The 20,866-nt window shown below is 45.3% G+C and overlaps 1 protein-coding gene across 1 annotated transcript in view; it reads left to right on the top strand.

The window, feature by feature from the left end:
* The window catches only part of LOC126249076 (D(1A) dopamine receptor-like), a 65,945-nt gene that overhangs the window by 25,036 nt on the left and 20,043 nt on the right, over positions 1-20,866 (top strand). Inside the window, exon 2 of the mRNA XM_049950727.1 lies at positions 11,109-11,340. Coding sequence (XP_049806684.1) covers positions 11,109-11,340 — 232 coding nt within the window. The remainder of the gene's footprint in view (positions 1-11,108; positions 11,341-20,866) is intronic.

Here is a 20,866-nt window from a genome sequence, read left to right as displayed (position 1 = left end):
ATCAGTATGAATCATGATAACATCATATGACAATGGTTATAAGAAATTACCGCAATGGGTACAGTTCCTTATAAAACTGAAATGGATTATATTAATATATAGGTAGATAAAGTAGTTATAAAGCCACTGAGCACAAAGTAAGGGCGCTCTACTGTTTTTCGGAAATCTTGTTTCGACAACTTCAACGGTTTCGTAAATACCGGAAGGGCGTATTTTAGGTGACGCACTCTGTATTCAGAAAAGTAATGCTGAAAGAAAGATTGCAGATTACAAGCGACAAACAAATAATACCAATGTTGCTGAGGAAATTCGAGGACGTACGATGTACTTAACTCGCTGCAATGATGATGGCTTTGATGTGGCTCAAGGTGTGCCATGTCCTTCCGCGATTCCTCTTCAGAAGATGATGAAATTTTCCTGTTACTTACGACGTTCAACAGCAAACCCAGGATGTGAAAATTGCTGGCTCTCTCTCCACAGACGATTAGTGTTATAATTTCTAAGACTTTCCCGGTGATTTGTTGTCATCTTGTAGAATCGGGTGTACTGCCGGTTATCCTCGTCTTCCCAACACGATATTTCGACGTCGTAACTCGACGTCTTCATCAGGTGTTCTCTGAGACTGGTTGACGAGCTGACCATCGCGATCTATCACAATACGTACGTCTTAGACAAACATCATTCGTGGCTTTGGCCATGTGTGCGCTGTTGATAAATTCTTGAATATCGCACACCTACCTGTTGTAATTTCGCTGGGGTAGTCACTATGTGTTCGGCTTATCCTATGTGACTCAGTTGATTTTGTAGTGTTTTAGGTGCCACCGTAGGTGCTGTGGCGCCTTTTCGCACCGCTATACTCGAAATTGTTCCAAGGAGAACATTATTTGGGCAGTGGACATCTACGCTTCTCCCTTATAATCCCAAAATTTGTGACTGGATCTCGTTTCTACCTATGCAGAGGCAGGTTTATTCTGAATACCAAATATATAGAGAAAGCTGGTTTCTTTTCCATGATTTTATCAAAGGCGATAAATAAAGTAAAGAAGCGAAACTTTAAATTCAAATTAAGTCCCATAACAAGACGTTGAATGGTGCAGTGGAAATTTTAACTCTCTTTTTTGGGTGTATTCTTTTATTAGTGATTTGCATTTGAAGAATGCCTTCTTAAATGCCTTTTTAAGCACCGTAATTCGTCTAATGTACTCTTCGCGGTCCCCGTAGGGGATACACATAGATACCATTCGCGCTGCCGTTTGTATACATCAATATCTCATCTTAGTCCTATTTATTATAGGACCCACATACTTCATCAGTATTCTAGGATCGATGTCACGAATGTATTGTAAACAGCGTTCTCTGTAAACAGGCTTTCATTTTCCCAGTATCCTATCAATAAACCAAAGAGTTCCACCTGTAGCTCCTACGCTTGTGCCTATGCGACCATTCAATTTTCATATCCCAACAAACTGCAGAACTCAGGTATTTGTAAGTGTTTGACACCAGGTATGACTCACTGATACTGTAGTCATGGTACACAGCGTTCTTACGATTTGCGAGGATCACATTTTAAAATTTAGACCATTTGATGAACGTTACCAACTTTTGCACCTTTGTCAAAACTTGTAAAAATGCAACTGAATATTTGTGGACTTTTTTCAGGCAGAACTTCCATTTATGTAACTGCCTCATCTGCAGAAAGTCTAAGAAAGCAATTAATATTGTTTACCAGGTCATTAGCACACTGAGGTAACAAAAGTCATGGGATAGAGATATGCACATATATAGATGGCGCTAGTATCGCGTACACGAGGTATAAGAAGGCAGTGCATTGGCGGAGCTGTCATTTGTACTCAGGTGATTCATGTGGAAAGGTTTCCGACGTGATGATGGCCGGAATTAACAGTCCTCGAACGCAGAATGATAGCTGGAGCTAGACGCCTGGGACATTCTGTTTCGGAGATCAATAGAGGATTCAGTATTCAGAGATTCACAGTGTCAAGAGTGTGCCGAAAATACCAGATGTCAGGCAATACCACTCGCCACGGACAACGCAGTTGCCGACGGCCTTCACTTAACAACCAAGAGCAGTGGCGTTTGCTTAAAGTTGTCAGTGTTAACAGACGAGCAACGCTGATTGAAATAACAGCATAAATCAATATGGGAGTAGGACGAAAGTATCCGTTAGGACAGTGCGGCGAAGTTATACCTGAGTGAGTGCCACGACATCGCCTGAAGCGCCTCTCCTGGGCTCGTGACCATATCGGTCGGACGACAGGAAAACCATGGTCTGGTGGGCTGAGTTCCGATTCCTGTCGGTAAGAGCTGATGTCAGGGATCGAGTGTGGCGCACACCCCACAAAGCCATGGATAGAAGTTCTCAACAAGGCACTGTGCAAGCTGGCGGTGACCCATTAATGGTGTGTTTATATGATCATTCATTGGAAATGGTTATGTTCGGCTACTTGGAGACCATTTGCAGCCATTCATGGGCTACATGTTCCCAAACAACGATGGAATATTTATGGATGACAATGCGCTACGTCCCGTGCCACAGTTGTTCGCGACTGGTTTGAAGAACATTCTGGATAATTCGAGCGAATGAGTTGGCCACTCAGATCGCCTGACATGAAACCCATGAAACACTTATGGAAAATAATCGAGAGTTCAGTTCGTGCACTAAATCCTGCACCGGCAACACTTTCGCGATTACGGAGGGCTATGGAAGCAGCACGCCTTAATATTTTTACAGGGTACTTCCAACGTCTTGTTGAGTCCATGCATGTCTAGTTGAAGGTTCGACACGTTATTAGGACGTATCCCATGACCTTTCTCGTTTACGTTTATATGATATGGACTGTGAAGAAGGGCTCTAAGACGCCTGAAGTTGCTTCTACCTTCGTGCTAGTGCAGTATAACGTTGTATTTGTGTTGGTCTAGCCGAGCATAAAGTGAAAGAAAGCAGAGTGTGCTGAGATATAGCCAACTCCTCCCGATTAGTGTCAGGGGTTAACGAACTTCTTACCATGCAACGTATCATCTGTGTCACATCTTCTTATTCGAAGAAATGCTGCTGTGTTTTTTCTAGTCAACCCCAGGATATCGGCGCACGGTATGATGAACCAGAACTGTAGTGGACCAGTTCTTCTTTTTTTGGGCGAATCCTCCTCCCAGTAGGAAGCGTATGAAGCGGGAACGAATCTAATGTTTTAGCAGTGCTAAAAGGACAATGCTGTACTCCGAACTACCCTTGTCAATACGGAGACGATCTTTAACATATATTTCGAATCATTTAATTATAATATTCGCCGTGACACAGAATAAATCATTATCGAAAAGTCTCCTTTTAACCGTTATCGTTTACGTTGACAAAGACGATATCGCAGCATAATTATCATAACAGCATGTTTTCTTCAATAGAAAGCTGTACACTATACATTTGTACGAAAGTTGAACTTAATAAATTTCTGCTCATCATGGGACGTTCGATTCAGCTATCTTATCTAACACTTGAAACTTCTGTTAACTGTGGCACCACTACTCATTATATGCTACGTGGTTAAACTTGTTACGCAGTTCTAGCCGTATACACGGTAACTGCTAATAACTGGAAAAAATAGCGAAAAATATATTACAGTTTACAATACTTCCTTTTAGTTGTGACTCGTATTTTCAACGATTTTGACTTCCGATTACGCAACCTAATTTGAGTTTCAGAGAAGTAGGAAGTGTTTTCGTTCAAAGGATTTTTTCCTTTCTATTCTCCCAGAATCTACCAACAAACCATGAGTCAAGAGACTAGGCATCCTGAACGTATAATAGCCTACCGAAAGAGGTGGAGATATCAACATACACTCCTGGAAATGGAAAAAAGAACACATTGACCCCGGTGTGTCAGACCCACCATACTTGCTCCGGACACTGCGAGAGGGCTGTACAAGCAATGATCACACGCACGGCACAGCGGACACACCAGGAACCGCGGTGTTGGCCGTCGAATGGCGCTAGCTGCGCAGCATTTGTGCACCGCCGCCGTCAGTGTCAGCCAGTTTGCCGTGGCATACGGAGCTCCATCGCAGTCTTTAACACTGGTAGCATGCCGCGACAGCGTGGACGTGAACCGTATGTGCAGTTGACGGACTTTGAGCGAGGGCGTATAGTGGGCATGCGGGAGGCCGGGTGGACGTACCGCCGAATTGCTCAACACGTGGGGCGTGAGGTCTCCACAGTACATCGATGTTGTCACCAGTGGTCGGCGGAAGGTGCACGTGCCCGTCGACCTGGGACCGGACCGCAGCGACGCACGGATGCACGCCAAGACCGTAGGATCCTACGCAGTGCCGTAGGGGACCGCACCGCCACTTCCCAGCAAATTAGGGACACTGTTGCTCCTGGGGTATCGGCGAGGACCATTCGCAACCGTCTCCATGAAGCTGGGCTACGGTCCCGCACACCGTTAGGCCGTCTTCCGCTCACGCCCCAACATCGTGCAGCCCGCCTCCAGTGGTGTCGCGACAGGCGTGAATGGAGGGACGAATGGAGACGTGTCGTCTTCAGCGATGAGAGTCGCTTCTGCCTTGGTGCCAATGATGGTCGTATGCGTGTTTGGCGCCGTGCAGGTGAGCGCCACAATCAGGACTGCATACGACCGAGGCACACAGGGCCAACACCCGGCATCATGGTGTGGGGAGCGATCTCCTACACTGGCCGTACACCACTGGTGATCGTCGAGGGGACACTGAATAGTGCACGGTACATCCAAACCGTCATCGAACCCATCGTTCTACCATTCCTAGACCGGCAAGGGAACTTGCTGTTCCAACAGGACAATGCACGTCCGCATGTATCCCGTGCCACCCAACGTGCTCTAGAAGGTGTAAGTCAACTACCCTGGCCAGCAAGATCTCCGGATCTGTCCCCCATTGAGCATGTTTGGGACTGGATGAAGCGTCGTCTCACGCGGTGTGCACGTCCAGCACGAACGCTGGTCCAACTGAGGCGCCAGGTGGAAATGGCATGGCAAGCCGTTCCACAGGACTACATCGAGCATCTCTACGATCGTCTCCATGGGAGAATAGCAGCCTGCATTGCTGCGAAAGGTGGATATACACTGTACTAGTGCCGACATTGTGCATGCTCTGTTGCCTGTGTCTATGTGCCTGTGGTTCTGTCAGTGTGATCATGTGATGTATCTGACCGCAGGAATGTGTCAATAAAGTTTCCCCTTCCTGGGACAATGAATTCACGGTGTTCTTATTTCAATTTCCAGGAGTGTATATTGATGAGGAAGTGCTGACTCCTGAATTCAGGTGTTCCCTTGTTTCCTAATATTCCTTTAACATGGACGCTCTAATTTACTTCCCTAGTTTTTGTCAAACTAAATCACAGCTTGTTCTTCTAAGGCTGAAACGGAACGTTAAACTTGAACATTTCACCCTTCCTGAAAATCTCTATGTGAATGTTTCGTTCCCTAAAATTGCGATTATCAAAATAATGATGAAAGCTGTGCCGTTATTTGCTAATTAATGGAATCCAGACTACATGAGAATATACGACGTGGCACAGATTGCAGTAACGCTTTGGTCCATTCATTCTGAACTTATGAAAGGCATGAGATTCTCCTCCTCTTATTATCCCCTCAAGGAAGCTCTAATGCCCACTCAGGCTTCATTATGACGATGACGAGACTCGCAGGCTGAGATTTCCGCCCACCGCCAGCCATCAATAGGATCGGAGTTCATTAAAGTGCTGCGCCTGCGAAATGTACACATGCTTCTTCTGCACCCGCTGCCAGAGAGATATAATTGCGCTGGCTGAGGTGCCTCTCCAAACTCCACGTCCTCTTTCCTAGGGCTGAACTTTGTAAGTGTCAAGCAGTGTCACTAGATGAAACAATGTAACAAATGCTATAGATTATTTCTCAGCGATGTATGGCCTTGTTGAAAAGTCAGATTTTGTATTGTATGAAAATTATAGTTTTTATTTCTTAGCGGTATTTCAGCTTTCGTAAACTAAGCTTTCAAGACGTCTACTGGCGTGCTTTTAGCACATAGTCAACTCAGTATGCTGCAGTGATATACTGATACCACGTGCAACATCATTGTTAACATTTTAAAGATTTTCTAGAGGAAAACAACTGGCCGTTGTTTCGCGTTGTTAATATGATTAACTTCATCATTCGCCCAGTAATGTACAAATTATCTTGCCAATAGTTTACGTACTTCTTTTGTCTCTACTGTGTTAGTGTGTTCCTAATATTAACATAAACTAACAGGAATCACTTAGCTAAATTCTACTCGTTCCCCATTTTCTGTTTTAACCTTTTACATGAACCTTTTCGCTCACATCACCTCAGTGCTCTCTTCCGCGATTGTACTCGTTATTCGTTTCTTGTAGTCTAATAGAACAAGGGATGCAATACCTGTAGATACAGAGTGACGTGGCACAGTGGTTAGGCCGGCCATAGTGGCCGAGCGGTTCTAGGCGCTACAGTCTGGAACCGCGCGACCGCTACGGTCGCATGTTCGAATCCTGCCTCGGGCATGGATGTGTGTGATGACCTTAGGTTAGTTAGGTTTAAGTAGTTCTAAGTTCTAGGGGACTGATGACCTCAGAAGTTAAGTCCCATAGTGCTCAGAGCCATTTGAACCACAGTGGTTAACACACTGGACATACATTTGGGAGGAAAAATGTTCAAATGTGTGTGAAATCTTATGGGACTTAACTGCTAAGGTCATCAGTCCCTAAGCTTACACACTACTTAACCTAAATTATCCTAAGGACAACACACACACCCATGCCCGAGGGTGGACTCGAACCTCCGCCGGGACCAGCCGGACAGTTCATGACTGCAGCGCCTCAGTCCGCTCGGCTAATCCCGTGCGGCACATTTGGGAGGACGACAGTTCAAATCCTTGTCTGGTCATATTATTTTAAGTTTTCCGTGATTTATGAAGGTAAACCGCATGATGGTTTCTTTGAAATGGCACCTTCGATTTCTTTCCTCACCCTCAGCTAATCTGACCTTGCGCTCTGTCATTCCTCGAAAATCGACTGAATTCCTGTCCTGGTCAACAATATTCAGCTCTATATGGTCCATTGTCTGAACACTCACTGGGAGGCGTATTCGGTTGCTCGGCACCTCAGCCAGTTTTCATCCTCATTCCACTGTAGGGAAAAATCCGTATATACTGTGTATTAATGGCTCATTGAAATATGAATTCGTTACTACATTACATTTAACACGGATTGTATTAACCTGATGTAAATCCACAGCTCGATCCGACACGTAAATTTTCTCAGCATAATTCACAAAAATGGTTCTTTAAGAATCCCAGTAGTGGTACTATTGCACCTTCCGGCTAATATCTATTGACTTTTTTGTCGTTTTTATCTCTCCTTTAAGTGCTTTAACGTATGTACGTAAACCAAATCATTTTAGAGATCATTTTATAATGGCATTTAAATCATCGTCGTTGTAAGAGCCAGGAGGTACACTACTGGAAATGGAAAAAAGAACACATTGACACCGGTGTGTCAGACCCACCATACTTGCTCCGGACACTGCGAGAGGGCTGTACAAGCAATGATCACACGCACGGCACAGCGGACACTCCAGGAACCGCGGTGTTGGCCGTCGAATGGCGCTAGCTGCGCAGCATTTGTGCACCGTCGCCGTCAGTTTCAGCCAGTTTGCCGTGGCATACGGAGCTCCATCGCAGTCTTTAACACTGGTAGCATGCCGCGACAGCGTGGACATGAACCGTATGTGCAGTTGACGGACTTTGAGCGAGGGCGTATAGTGGGCATGCGGGAGGCCGGGTGGACGTACCGCCGAATTGCTCAACACGTGGGGCGTGAGGTCTCCACAGTACATCGATGTTGTCGCCAGTGGTCGGCGGAAGGTGCACGTGCCCGTCGACCTGGGACCGGACCGCAGCGACGCGCGGATGCACGCCAAGACCGTAGGATCCTACGCAGTGCCGTAGGGGACCGCACCGCCACTTCCCAGCAAATTAGGGACACTGTTGCTCCTGGGGTATCGGCGAGGACCATTCGCAACCGTCTCCATGAAGCTGGGCTACGGTCCCGCACACCGTTAGGCCGTCTTCCGCTCACGCCCCAACATCGTGCAGCCCGCCTCCAGTGGTGTCGCGACAGGCGTGAATGGAGGGACGAATGGAGACGTGTCGTCTTCAGCGATGAGAGTCGCTTCTGCCTTGGTGCCAATGATGGTCGTATGCGTGTTTGGCGCCGTGCAGGTGAGCGCCACAATCAGGACTGCATACGACCGAGGCACACAGGGCCAACACCCGGCATCATGGTGTGGGGAGCGATCTCCTACACTGGCCGTACACCACTGGTGATCGTCGAGGGGACACTGAATAGTGCACGGTACATCCAAACCGTCATCGAACCCATCGTTCTACCATTCCTAGACCGGCAAGGGAACTTGCTGTTCCAACAGGACAATGCACGTCCGCATGTATCCCGTGCCACCCAACGTGCTCTAGAAGGTGTAAGTCAACTACCCTGGCCAGCAAGATCTCCGGATCTGTCCCCCATTGAGCATGTTTGGGACTGGATGAAGCGTCGTCTCACGCGGTGTGCACGTCCAGCACGAACGCTGGTCCAACTGAGGCGCCAGGTGGAAATGGCATGGCAAGCCGTTCCACAGGACTACATCGAGCATCTCTACGATCGTCTCCATGGGAGAATAGCAGCCTGCATTGCTGCGAAAGGTGGATATACACTGTACTAGTGCCGACATTGTGCATGCTCTGTTGCCTGTGTCTATGTGCCTGTGGTTCTGTCAGTGTGATCATGTGATGTATCTGACCCCAGGAATGTGTCAATAAAGTTTCCCCTTCCTGGGACAATGAATTCACGGTGTTCTTATTTCCATTTCCTGGAGTGTATTACGACAACTTTGCCGCCTCCCAGAGGTGCAGCGGTTTGAAAAAAAAAATCTTTGCGAATAGAACGTCTTCTTCTGTCGAGGGATTACAATTTGAGATCACGTAGAATTTCTATATTTGCTGATCGCACTTACCAGTAACAAATCTAACAGAAAGTATCTGAATTGCTTGGATGTCTTCTTTTAACCTGAGTTATTGGGGATCCCAAACAGCCATGCAGTACTCAAGAATGGATCACAGATATGTTCGTTACGTGGTCTCCTCTCCTTTAACCCTGGGAGGCCCACCAAGAAAAAGAAATTAATTTATAAATTTTTCACAAAGTTAACCTTTATTATCATAGTAATCAACAAATAAAAAAATAAATTGGAAAACATAATGATTCAATTGTTGTGGTTTTACTTTGGAACCACTGGGATGTACAGTATTCAACCACCCATCATGTCATGAGATAGATTTGAAAGCAATTTCGCATTTTTCCTATACACAATCCCACATATTGAAACTTCCATGAACTCATGATGTGTAAAATGAATTGTAGTCCTAAATAACAATCAAAAATGGACCTTAAAGTTAATAAATATACATCAAAATCACATACTACTCCAGTGGTTTCATTTTGAAACCACTCATAAAAGCTGTGGTACAAACTCAAATTTGCGTTACAGTAACTGAAGATATGCTTACCTTCAGTGTCAATGATCTCCTCAATATGATCACTTTAAAAAGTACTACATGCGACAATCTTGTGGCACGATGTCCACGCCGACTGTTGATTTGATCGCTGCTATGCACTACATTAGTAGCAGCACCTGGCCTACGACTAGATGTTTCTGCTGTCTTGCAGTAGCGTCGGTGGTTTCATATGAAAGGCATTGGTACCTCCAAAGAATGGTGGTTTCATGTAGGAACCACTGGTACTCAAAAGGTTAAATCTGTTGTGGACTGGGGACTTCCACTTTGATGAATATCTCGCTGCCGCTGAAAAAGACTAACAACTGAGGGCGGGTAGGACAGATACGTGGGTTCTAGGGCAGCACATAAAAAATGACAGTGACACAGAATACTGAATAATAATATATATTTCTCGACTTTGTTAACGCTGGTTATAGCAGTTGTAGAATGCAGCTTTAGTCTATCTGATCCTCCTTTCACTACAGATCGCCGCGCGGGGTAGCCGCGCCGTCTGTGGCGCCTTGTCACGGTACGCGCGGCTCCCCCCGTCGGAGGTTCGAGTCGTCCCTCGGGCATGGGTGTGTGTGTTGTCCGTAGTTTAAGTTAGATTAAGTAGTGTATAAGCTTGGGGACCGACGAACTCAGCAGTTTGGACCCGTAAGTTCTTACCACAAATTTCCAGTTCTTTTTGCCTACAGATCCTCGAGCAAAAACTAAATAATGTTCACTGAACTAAAGTCGGAAGAGAACTAATCTATTGTCCTGGTGTACTATTAAAAAAAAAAGTTCCAAGCTAACAGTATTCAGTTAAATCTCGAGGCAGGCTGTCTCTATCCATACATGTCAATTTTATTGTCCTAATTGTTGTGTTTCTGCTGAAGACTAACTACTGTCTGACTATCGGCCACGGTTTCTATCTCGCTCGACAACGTTCTATAGGAACTCCCTAGCAAGACTCGGGCTGACCTACAACTTGCAGCTGACAACTCCTACTCGTGCAAGGGTACTTACGCGAGCGTCTCTCTACCTGGTGGTGCTGCCCCTCGCCTCGCGGGCAGCGTGACCGGTTTTCGTGCAGCGATGTTCCTGCTACGGACGGACATCGGCGGTACTTCTGGTACCAACTATCGCAAACTCTTCTTGTGTGATATCTCAGTACACCACAAAAGATGATCTACTCTTTCCTAGTCTTAATAAACCATAGTCGACCATTCGCCTTCCCCACAACGGAACTCATGTGCCCGTTCCATTTCACCGCGGTTTACAACGTTATACCTAGATATTTAAGCCACGGGGTGTAGTAAGGAACCGTGTGTGTATATCTAGGTGATCCCGCTTTTAGACACGATGGTCATGTGTGAATATGCCAGAGTGGTAGCTAGTCTGAAATTCGCTCGATTCCTCTATAATGCGAAGTCTGCACGAATTCCCAGAACGTAGAGATTGTCAGGTGAAGAAGATGTGGGAGATGTGTGCGTTATTTGGGCGCTGCGCAACGTTTGCGCACGTTGCTCTGAGGCCAGACCGAGAGGCTGGTGGCGCAGGCGGGTTTAAAGCAGCTGAAATGTATAGAGGAGCCCGCCGCTATTGTGTGGCCCGGAGATTTTAACGTGACGAGCTACGCCATTGTTCACGCGTGCCCAATTAGAACGGCGCGCCCGCTGCCGGAGATGAAGTCGGCCGTTGATTACAGAAGTGGATTACCACTAGCCTTAAACAGGAGCCCCGGCGGCCGCGTCAGTCGCCTCACGTAGCCGACGCCACAAAGCCCAGTCACGCCTCCGCGGGCAGCCACACTACACAGCTTGCGGCCTGATTTCATTTCGGTTTCTTGCAGCCGGCGCTGCAGACGCCAGCCTATTGTTTCCCCACAGACTCAACCATCTGGAAGGTAGTTACACACACGCACACACACACACTCCTGTCTCATTTACTGCCTGTCGAGGGTGATTCTGCTTACTTGATAAATTAACTGTGGAATCACGTATTATCTTCCAGCAGCCAATTGATAAGTACCTCTGGGTTCTAGAAGACGACTGCGCGAAACGTACAAGACATATTGAAGCACGACACGCGTCAGTGGGTAAAGCATGTCTCCAAGTTTCAAAAATGGTTCAAATGGCTCTGAGCACTATGGGACTTAATTGCCGAGGTCATCAGTCCCCTAGAACTTAGAACTACTTAAAACTAAATAACCTAAGGACATCACACACATTCATGCCCGTGGCAGGATTCGATCCTGCGACCGTAGCGGTCGCGCGGTTACAGACTGAAGCGCCTAGAACCGCTCCGTCACTCCGGCCGGCTCTCCAAGTTTCGATTCACAGTTATCCGATTTATCTTGTCACATCGAATCACACTGCCGAAAAAAAATAAATTAGTACACCCATTTAGAGATTCACAGTACATTCAAAATTTATTGTTACGATAGTGCATATGGTGTCTGTCCGACCTGATCTGTAAGACTTGTTGATTGACGAGTCGCACGAGTCACTTCATCATAGCCTACACGTGCTCGATTGGAGACAAGTCTGGATGTCGTTCTGGACAGGGAAGTTGCTGAACGTATTTCGTAGCACGTTGAGTTTCACGGGCAGTGTGTGGGCGGGCATTATCCTGTTGGAAGAACATAACACTTTCCTGGGTGTAACAACATTCTGCATGTACCGAGCGCTGCTTAGCGTCCTCTCCAAAAACACCAAACGTGAACAAGAGTTGCAGCTTATCGCACCCCAGACCAAAAGGGCTGCTGTGGGACCAGTGTGTCTTGTACAAATGCACTCTACGAGACAGCGCTTGCCACGTCTACGTCGCATGCGCAAACGACCGTCACTTGCGTGCAGCAAGGATCTGCTTTCATCACTGAAGACCACGGCGCGCCATCCCACCTTCCAAATGATCCTCTGACAGCACCATTCGAGCAAGGCACGTCGATGCTGAGACACGACTGAAAGACGGGCTATAGGTTTGCGTGCCCGTACTTCCACTTCTAATAACCGGTTCGGAACAGTTCGTGTTTACACGTCTCGAATCTCAAGCCTTTCTTATCTGTGCTGTGACACCTGTACGATCTTCCACTGCTGCCCTTCCAATAGGACGATCCTGGCGGGCGTCTATGCTGCGTGGAGGTCCAGAACTTCGTTTACATGTGTGAGAACGTTCACGACACCACCCACACCAGCGTCTCTGCACAGCTGACGTAGCACGTCCAACTTGTGTGAGAATTCTCCGAAAGGACCATTTCGTCACTTAGATGGCCATAATTTGACCTCCTTCAAAGGTGTTCAGTTGGCTGTAGGGAGCACGAGTGCCTCTCCATGGCATGGTTGCCTGCTTGCTTCACGCTTTAGCGTCACACTGACCCTTTTGGCTGTGAGCATTCCCTAGAACATGATAGAGACAGATGGCGCTCTGGTAGATATGCCACTACCCCATCTTCTGGCGAGCCGGCCGGAGTGGCTGAGCGGTTCTAGGCCTTTCAGTCCGGAGCCGCGCTGCTGCTACGGTCGCAGGTTCGAATCCTGTCTCGGGCATGGGTGTGTGTGATGTCCTTAGGTTAGCTGGGTTTAAGTACTTCTAAGTTCTAGGGGACTGATTACCTCAGATGTTAAGTCCCATAGCGGTCAGAGCCATTTGAACCATTTTTCTAGATATCTGACACTGTTAGTTGAAAAAAATGTGGCCTATAAAGCGCAAGCCCGATAATGCACAGCAAACACGTATCTTCTCTGAGTGGACAGGTTCTTCTTGCAGAATATGAGGGTGGCCTGCGACCAGTATCTGCAATTCTAGGAGTTTGCTTAACCTGACTAATGAAACCAGGCTTCATCTTACATGAAGTAAAGTAAGGGGTCCAGGTAACCGTTAGCAGTTGGTGTTGACAGGCAGTTACAATAATGAAGTCTTTTTCTTCTGATCCTCAAATTTCAAATCTTGCACCACACTCACGCGATAGGCTTTTAATTCCATAGTATGCAGTACACGATGACACGATGTACGAGCTACACCACCCTGTTGCGATAACCTCCTTACCAATTTTCGGGGACTTCTCGTAACGTCCGTACGAATTCTGTCTGTAGTTACAGGGGCCCTCACTATCGGTGGCCTATTGCTCTGTACAGTCTGAACAGATCCTACAGTCCTCCATTTCTTGTACACATCTCGGACAGTGCTGGTTATGGGGAGTTTCCTACCACGATACTTCGATCGAAACATTTCTTGGCATTCCTTGACGGAGCCTGTCTTTACGTAAAACTCCACAATATTAATTCGCTGTTCTAATGCAAACTGCCCCATTTCTGTAACAACTCGAGAATACGAGCTTCTCACAACTGACACTCGAACAGAAAGCTGTACTCAACTTTTCGATAAAATGCAGTGTAGCCAACATTCGAGGAAATGTCATTACTTCACAAGCAGTTCGACTAGAGACGATTAACCTGTGCGTGAGGCGTACACCCTGTATAAGATCGTCAGCCAATAGATAACTTCTAAGGCATTCACTCACTATCGTAACCATATAGGCCAGTATGAAATAGTACGTGTGTTGCGGGACTGTCACTGTGACAGGCGGCGCGGCTAGCCGTGGGCAGTGCAGCTGCAATTTGGCACAGATGCAGAGTTTCGCAAAGCCCCGCCAGGACCCCTCCCGGCGGCGCGTCTCTCCAAGTTCGTACGTCGCATGCTGGACAAGAGCAGTCTGCGGTTTTCCTTCGAACAGCAGCGTTGTTCTCCAAACACCTCTGCAGCTGGTCAGCCGTGACCTTGAACTACGCTGAAAACAATGTTCTTTCAGAGTCCCCAAACGTGCCGTTGTAGTAGATACGAAAGTCCTTACGGAGTCGTTACATTGACACTCTTAATAGCTCGGAAGATCGCAACACCCGGTCAGAAATTTCACAACTGTTCTGTCTTTTATTTACGAGCGTTGCCCAGAAAGTAGTGCACCGCATTTTTTTCTTCGACAATTCTTTATTGAACATAATGAGAATTACACACACGAAAAATGGTGTTTTACCTACACACTCTTTTCTCCACGTAATCTCCATCCTGTTCTGTGGCCTCCCTCCGGCGCGAAACAAGGGCGTGTATGCCCTGTCGGTACCAATCCTTGTCCTGCTGGCGGAGCCAGTGCTGCGCTGTGCGAATCACCTCCTCATCGTCCTAAAATTTCTTCCACAAATGCCATTCTTTAATAGCCCAACCGAGGTCAGGGCTGTAGGGTGGATGGGGTAACACTGTCCAACCCTGTTTTGCGATGTGTTCAGCTGTCCTCATACTTATGTGGGGCCGAGCGTTGTCGTGTTGCAGCAAAACATCTCCTGGTGGCGCCGAAGTCACCGGAAGCGCGTCCCGAGTTTTGTTAATGTGTTGACATATGCTTCTGAATTAATCGTACCGCCTCTTGGCGTCACATCAGTGAGAATCATACCTTCACAGTCCCAGACCACGGTGATCCTGGCCTTGCCGGAGGAAGCAGTTGCTTTGAATTTTTTCTGCTGTGGCGAGTGGAAATGGCGCCATTCCAGCGACTGTCGTTTTGTCTCGGGCTCAAAATGGTGAACCCAAGTTTCATCCTCTGTCACAATCTGGGACAAGAAGGCCTCCTCCTCAGCTTCAAAACGTTGCACAAAATCAAAATCAACGTTTGTTCTGTGCGATTTGTGATCCACCGATAGACACCGCGGGACCCATATTGCACATAATTTTGAACATCCGAGAGAGCGGATAATTGCATCCACACTTCCTTTGCTGTTTGAGAGATGCAGCGCCAACTGCCGAGTCGTAATGTGTCCCTCCTCGCGGAATGACAACATCAGCTCGCTGCAACATAGGCCTATCAGGTGTGACAGCCGTGGATGGTCTCCCCGACCGCTGCAAATCGTGGAGCTCCGGCGAACCGCCTTGTGATGACCTCACCTCCGTGCCCAGCGACCAACCGTGCTTCTGTCGACAGCAGATGCTCCATAGACTTTGCACAAGCGTTTGTGAATATTCCCCACGGTTTCTTTCTCTGCAGTGAGAAATTCAATGATGGCACGTTGCTTGTAACGTACATCACCTAGAGACGCCATTTTGAAACAGTCCTGCTGCTACGCTATCTGTCGGAAGTGACGGAAACGTGGCGCGCTCAGTCAGGAGACTTCAAATTGTACATACGTAACGGTTCGATTCGTAGCATTGTTTTCGACTGAGAAAAGATATGCGGTGCATTACTTTCTGGACAACCTTCGAGACTTTACTTACGTAACTCTTTATACAGTAAAATAACCTAAATTTTTTTTTTTTTTTTTTTTTTTTTTTTACCACCGAGCGAGGTGGCGCAGTGGTAAGACACTGGACTCGCATTCGGGAGGACGACGGTTCAATCCCGCGTCCGGCCATCCTGATTTAGGTTTTCCGTGATTTCCCTAAATCACTCCAGGCAAATGCCGGGATGGTTCCTCTGAAAGGGCACGGCCGACTTCCTTCCCCATCCTTCCCTAATCCGATGAGACCGATGACCACGCTGTCTGGTCTCCTTCCCCAAAACCAACCAACCATTAATTTTTTGTACTAAATCTCTAAATATTCTATAAATTTATTAGGTGATGTCATATTCACTTTTAGCTTTTTTTAAAAAAAAAAGAAAGAAAGAAAGAAACAAAAAGCACGGGACTCAATGTCCGAGTGTGCAAATCTTTAACTGACGCCAATTCGGGGCGTCTACCTACTCCATTTTTCCAGGTGGGAAATAGGGACTTAAAAGTTTAACGTTGAATGCGAACCATGTGTCGCTCCTGGAAATTCCTCTCATCATTGAGAGGTAAATGCGGTATTTTAATTCACTGTTGTAACTTTGGCATTTGCGCTGTTTTCATGCTTAAGATTTAATATTAATATTATATTATAGAAGTGGGTTGAAGGTAACGTTATTGCAGGACTGCGTTACTTTTAATGGTGATACAGACATTGGCTGTTATTAATGACGGCACACACCATAAGGTGGCTTGCGGAGTATGGATGTACGTAGATGTAGAATAGATCTGTTAGTGGCATGCAGGTTGATGTCGGCCAGAAAAAACAACCTCTATCAATGTAATTTACTATTTGCCATATTGGCTATCCGTTCTTAGGGATCTTAGGCTGAGCGCGAAGTATGAGCCTTCGCAGATTCATTTTCGCTCCACCTTAATCCGTATGTGTGTATCAAATCTATAAATGTCAATAAAAACAACCAATGATTGATTACCATCAAAAGGAACAGTCCTAGAACAAAGTTATTGTTAAGCTATTTCTGTGAAACAATGCAACATCAAATCTTAGGTCAGAAAATGGCATAAATACCAAATTTGCAACATTGAAATAAAAATAGAAGCAGCTAAATACGAATATAAGATAATTTTTAAAATTAGCTTACTACTATCATACAACAATACTGAGTTCGTTAAAGTACAAAATAAAATATGGGAATTGCGAGTGTGGCTGACTCTCAATAAATTACAAAGTTTTCACTAGCATCAACAAATACTGCAAGTTCTTGAACTACACTCTAAGAACATTGACGAATTTCGGAGTCTGAACTGCAACTCAACACCAAAATATTTACAAGTGCTGACAGCACGCACACATAAAACCATTTGTTTAACCTTGTAACTTAGCCCCTTGTCTGCCTCTCTCTATCTGAGTGGATCTTCTCAAAACTGGCTACCAGAACAACTCGAAAAATATTAGCAAGAAACTAATTCCTAACTTAAGCTCGTGTACTGTACAAAAATCTCACTATACTAAATTATGTAAAGGCTTAATTTGAATTGCTCAACAGTGTCTAAAAACTGGAGCTAACTGAGTATATAAAAATGCACTGCTATCCTGAATGTAAAATTACTTCTGAAATAAATGCGCAACTGAATCTCCAAAGAAATTCCTGGCTCTATACGGTATTTTCACTTACCTCATGTCTTGACGAATATTTTGCAGATTTCTCGAAAAAAATGTACAGCGTACAGCAGTAAAGCAATATTTAAAAAAAAACACGCCTGAAAATTTCGCACCACAAAGTGGAATGTGCGTACGTTCATAATAAACCGAATGAAGGGCGGGAATTTTAACCAGCTGCAGATTTTGTAGCTGCAGTTTATGGCGGACCATGGCGCATCGAACATAGGCCGGTGTGAGGTGGAGGTTACACCATGAAGTTAAGTAGTGGTTTAGACTTTGTACATGTGTACTGTTCGTGTTTTCCTTTTTTTCGTTTATAAATGTTTAGCTATGGTGTTCATTTAATCATTGACAAAGGTCTTCTTAGGCACTTGTGGGTTTTATTGTTCTGAGGAAGGTGTAGTTATCTACGCCGAAACCTAGGTTAACACTAGGTGCTTTTTACGCAATCGAGGCGGGTTTCTAGTTTTTTAATATATTAACCAACGATTGCTGATGTGCTGCGATGTTGAAGGTTCTTATAAACTGTTCTCTGTCAAAGTAGCGTATCTCAATGGATTTCTCCATTTGCAGCGCATATCTTCGCTATAGTGATCCCCCTTTCGTGTCTGATCCGCTTACATACTTTGGGCCCCGCGTCACAAGGCGACATCCAACGCCGCGGTGGGCAATGATGATAATATTTTGGGTTATCAGTGTAGAATGCGTGGAACTCTTCTAGCGATCTCAGCCAGAGGTGGTGCAGCAACACACAGATATTGTAGCAATAGTCAAAGATTATTCAGCTACAGGGTTTTGCTCTGTGTGTGCAATATTTAAGTAAGAAACAGAATTTACATAGAGAGCAAAATAATACATATATACCTCACAACTTAAATTGTCGCGGACACTGGCGTGTATTATGCGTCGTTTCTGGTCCAAAGTGAAGGTCCCACTGGGACCAGCCTTATAGACTGATGATCTGAAACGCTATGACTAATGCCCGTCTCAAGACTGAATGTCGCCTGGTGGCGTCGGTATCACATGATGTGGTAAGTATACAAGCGGATCAGAGACGGATGGGGAATCGTTTGTGCGACGCTAGGGGCCGCAAATGGTGAAATCCACTTACATAAGTGCCCGGTGCCCGGTAACGAGCGTGTCAGACACGGCGGAACTGATTACCTGTTCCCGTGCTAATGTCGTGTGGTTGAAGAACGGTGAAGTGACCAGTAGGTGACAAGGTGTTGAACGTCCACGTCTCATCACAGAATGCCTTGTAACGAATGATAAGCGAAGATCTATGGCCGATATGACAACAAAGTACAGTACTGGTGAAGTCACAAGTGTTTCCGTCCAGCGCACATAATGGAGCAGCTGACAGTCCCTACAGCGACACTGACAATTACGACTGCACTACACACGGGATAATCGAGATTGGACCTTGAATGTATGGAAACGTGTCACCTGGCCGCATAAATCACGTTTCTTGTGTCACCAGGTCAATGGTCGTGTACGAATTGCATGACAATCGGGCCAAAAGTCGCTCTAAACTTGCACCACGCCATTGGCACTGGCGGGTGGCGGTAGTACTATACTAAGGGGGACCTTCGCCTGGGCTGCCGTGAGATCTGTAGCAGTAATTTGAAGGCACGATGACTGTTGCGGACTGCGTGAACATTATTGCATATTACCTGCATTTTTGCGCCTGGTATGTTCCCCAGTGATGATGGCTTCTTTCAGCAGGATAATAGCAGAACAGCAATACACTGCTTCAAGCGATTTATTTAGGTTTTTGAAGTCACGTGCGCTGATCATTGCCAAACTCATGACGTTACAAGCCACGCTCCCTTTTGTATGACATCATAATTATGATATCACAAGCGATGCCCCCTTTAGATGACGACACACTGACAGAAAATTCAAAATATCTACCATGGAAACGAAACAGACAGTCACAGCATAGTATTTAAACGGGCATTAAAACGAAACAGCCAATGAATCTGTAGGCGCTATGTCCAAAAATTTTCGAAAGACCTGAATTACTTAACAAAAAACTGAAACACGTAAGCACACACACACACAAACAAAAACACACAGACACACACACACACACACACTGAATTGTCGCAATATTCTCTCCATGTGTAAAATATCCATCAAAAGTGATGCCAAAAACATGAGTGTGGACTCTCAGTTCAAGTGCCTCAGTGGCATTTCCCCTTCTAACTAGTTCCACAACAGCACAAGATACATTTGGCTAAATATAACACGCTAAACATCCAGCTGCACTTCATTTTACGCCTAAATGTGGCAATGTACGAAAACGAACCTGACCAAACTTACAACTGTACAACACAAATGTTGCCAAAAATACTATGCTAAGTAGGCAAGCAGTGGTAGTTGACACAATCAAATAGTCTGAATTACTATTCTATAACTGTCAGCAATATGAAGAGTGCAATTAATGTTTAATTTGCCCTTGACACTTAACACATGACAATGGACTCCAAATTAAGTGCCACAATGTTGTTTCCATATCTTAATTGCCCATAATATTTATCAGTACACGTAAAGGTATTGGAATTTCGTTCTTAAGCCTAGTTGTGGCTATGTTAACGGTCGTACAAAGACTGATCTTTCCTTACCTGACGTTCTGAGAAGCTTCACAATAATTTTGCACTTCATCAACAACCATTTTAGGGGGCAGAAGACAATGCATCATGTTCTACACTACAAAAATATAATCTACGTTACTGATCGGCTAACACTTTTTTTCACGTTTGATCTACCTATGGAAGCTTATTTATCCACCGACAGTACATTTTTCTGATACTACCACACATCACACCATTCTAAAAATGATACAGTTTGATGATATATGTAATGAGTTGAATTAATTAAACTACATATCTTCCTATTACAGAAGGATAATTTCATAATCCTCTGAATAAGAATTTTAAGCATATAATGTGGTCAAAGACAATGATGGACAATGTTCACACTGTGTGGAAATTTCGATTTCTTGAAAATACACGCTTTGCCCCCAAATTTAAGTATTTATGAAATTTGTAAAAATTCTGGATACAGAACAACTGCAGGTTGCTTATCATAAATATCAAAGTACAATTGTTCCTGCAACGTAAAAGAATACACCTGGATTGAGTTACACTGTTAATCTAACGGACAGGTTTTCCTGCAGTTGTCGATGAGCTTAAATCAAGAACTGTACCACACTTTAAAGGAACAAACAATTTTCTGCATTATTTATGAAAATAGATATATTTAGTTCCATTAGGTTACAAACCACATATGGCACTACTGCTGATCTAAATTACAACTTAAGGTGTACGTGTTGATGATAATGGTTTGATCGA

The sequence above is a fragment of the Schistocerca nitens genome, chromosome 3, assembly GCF_023898315.1.
Source record: "Schistocerca nitens isolate TAMUIC-IGC-003100 chromosome 3, iqSchNite1.1, whole genome shotgun sequence".
Taxonomy (NCBI): Eukaryota; Metazoa; Arthropoda; class Insecta; order Orthoptera; family Acrididae; genus Schistocerca; species Schistocerca nitens.
Note: the sequence above shows the minus strand (reverse complement) of the source record. Positions and strands in the feature narration are given on the sequence as shown.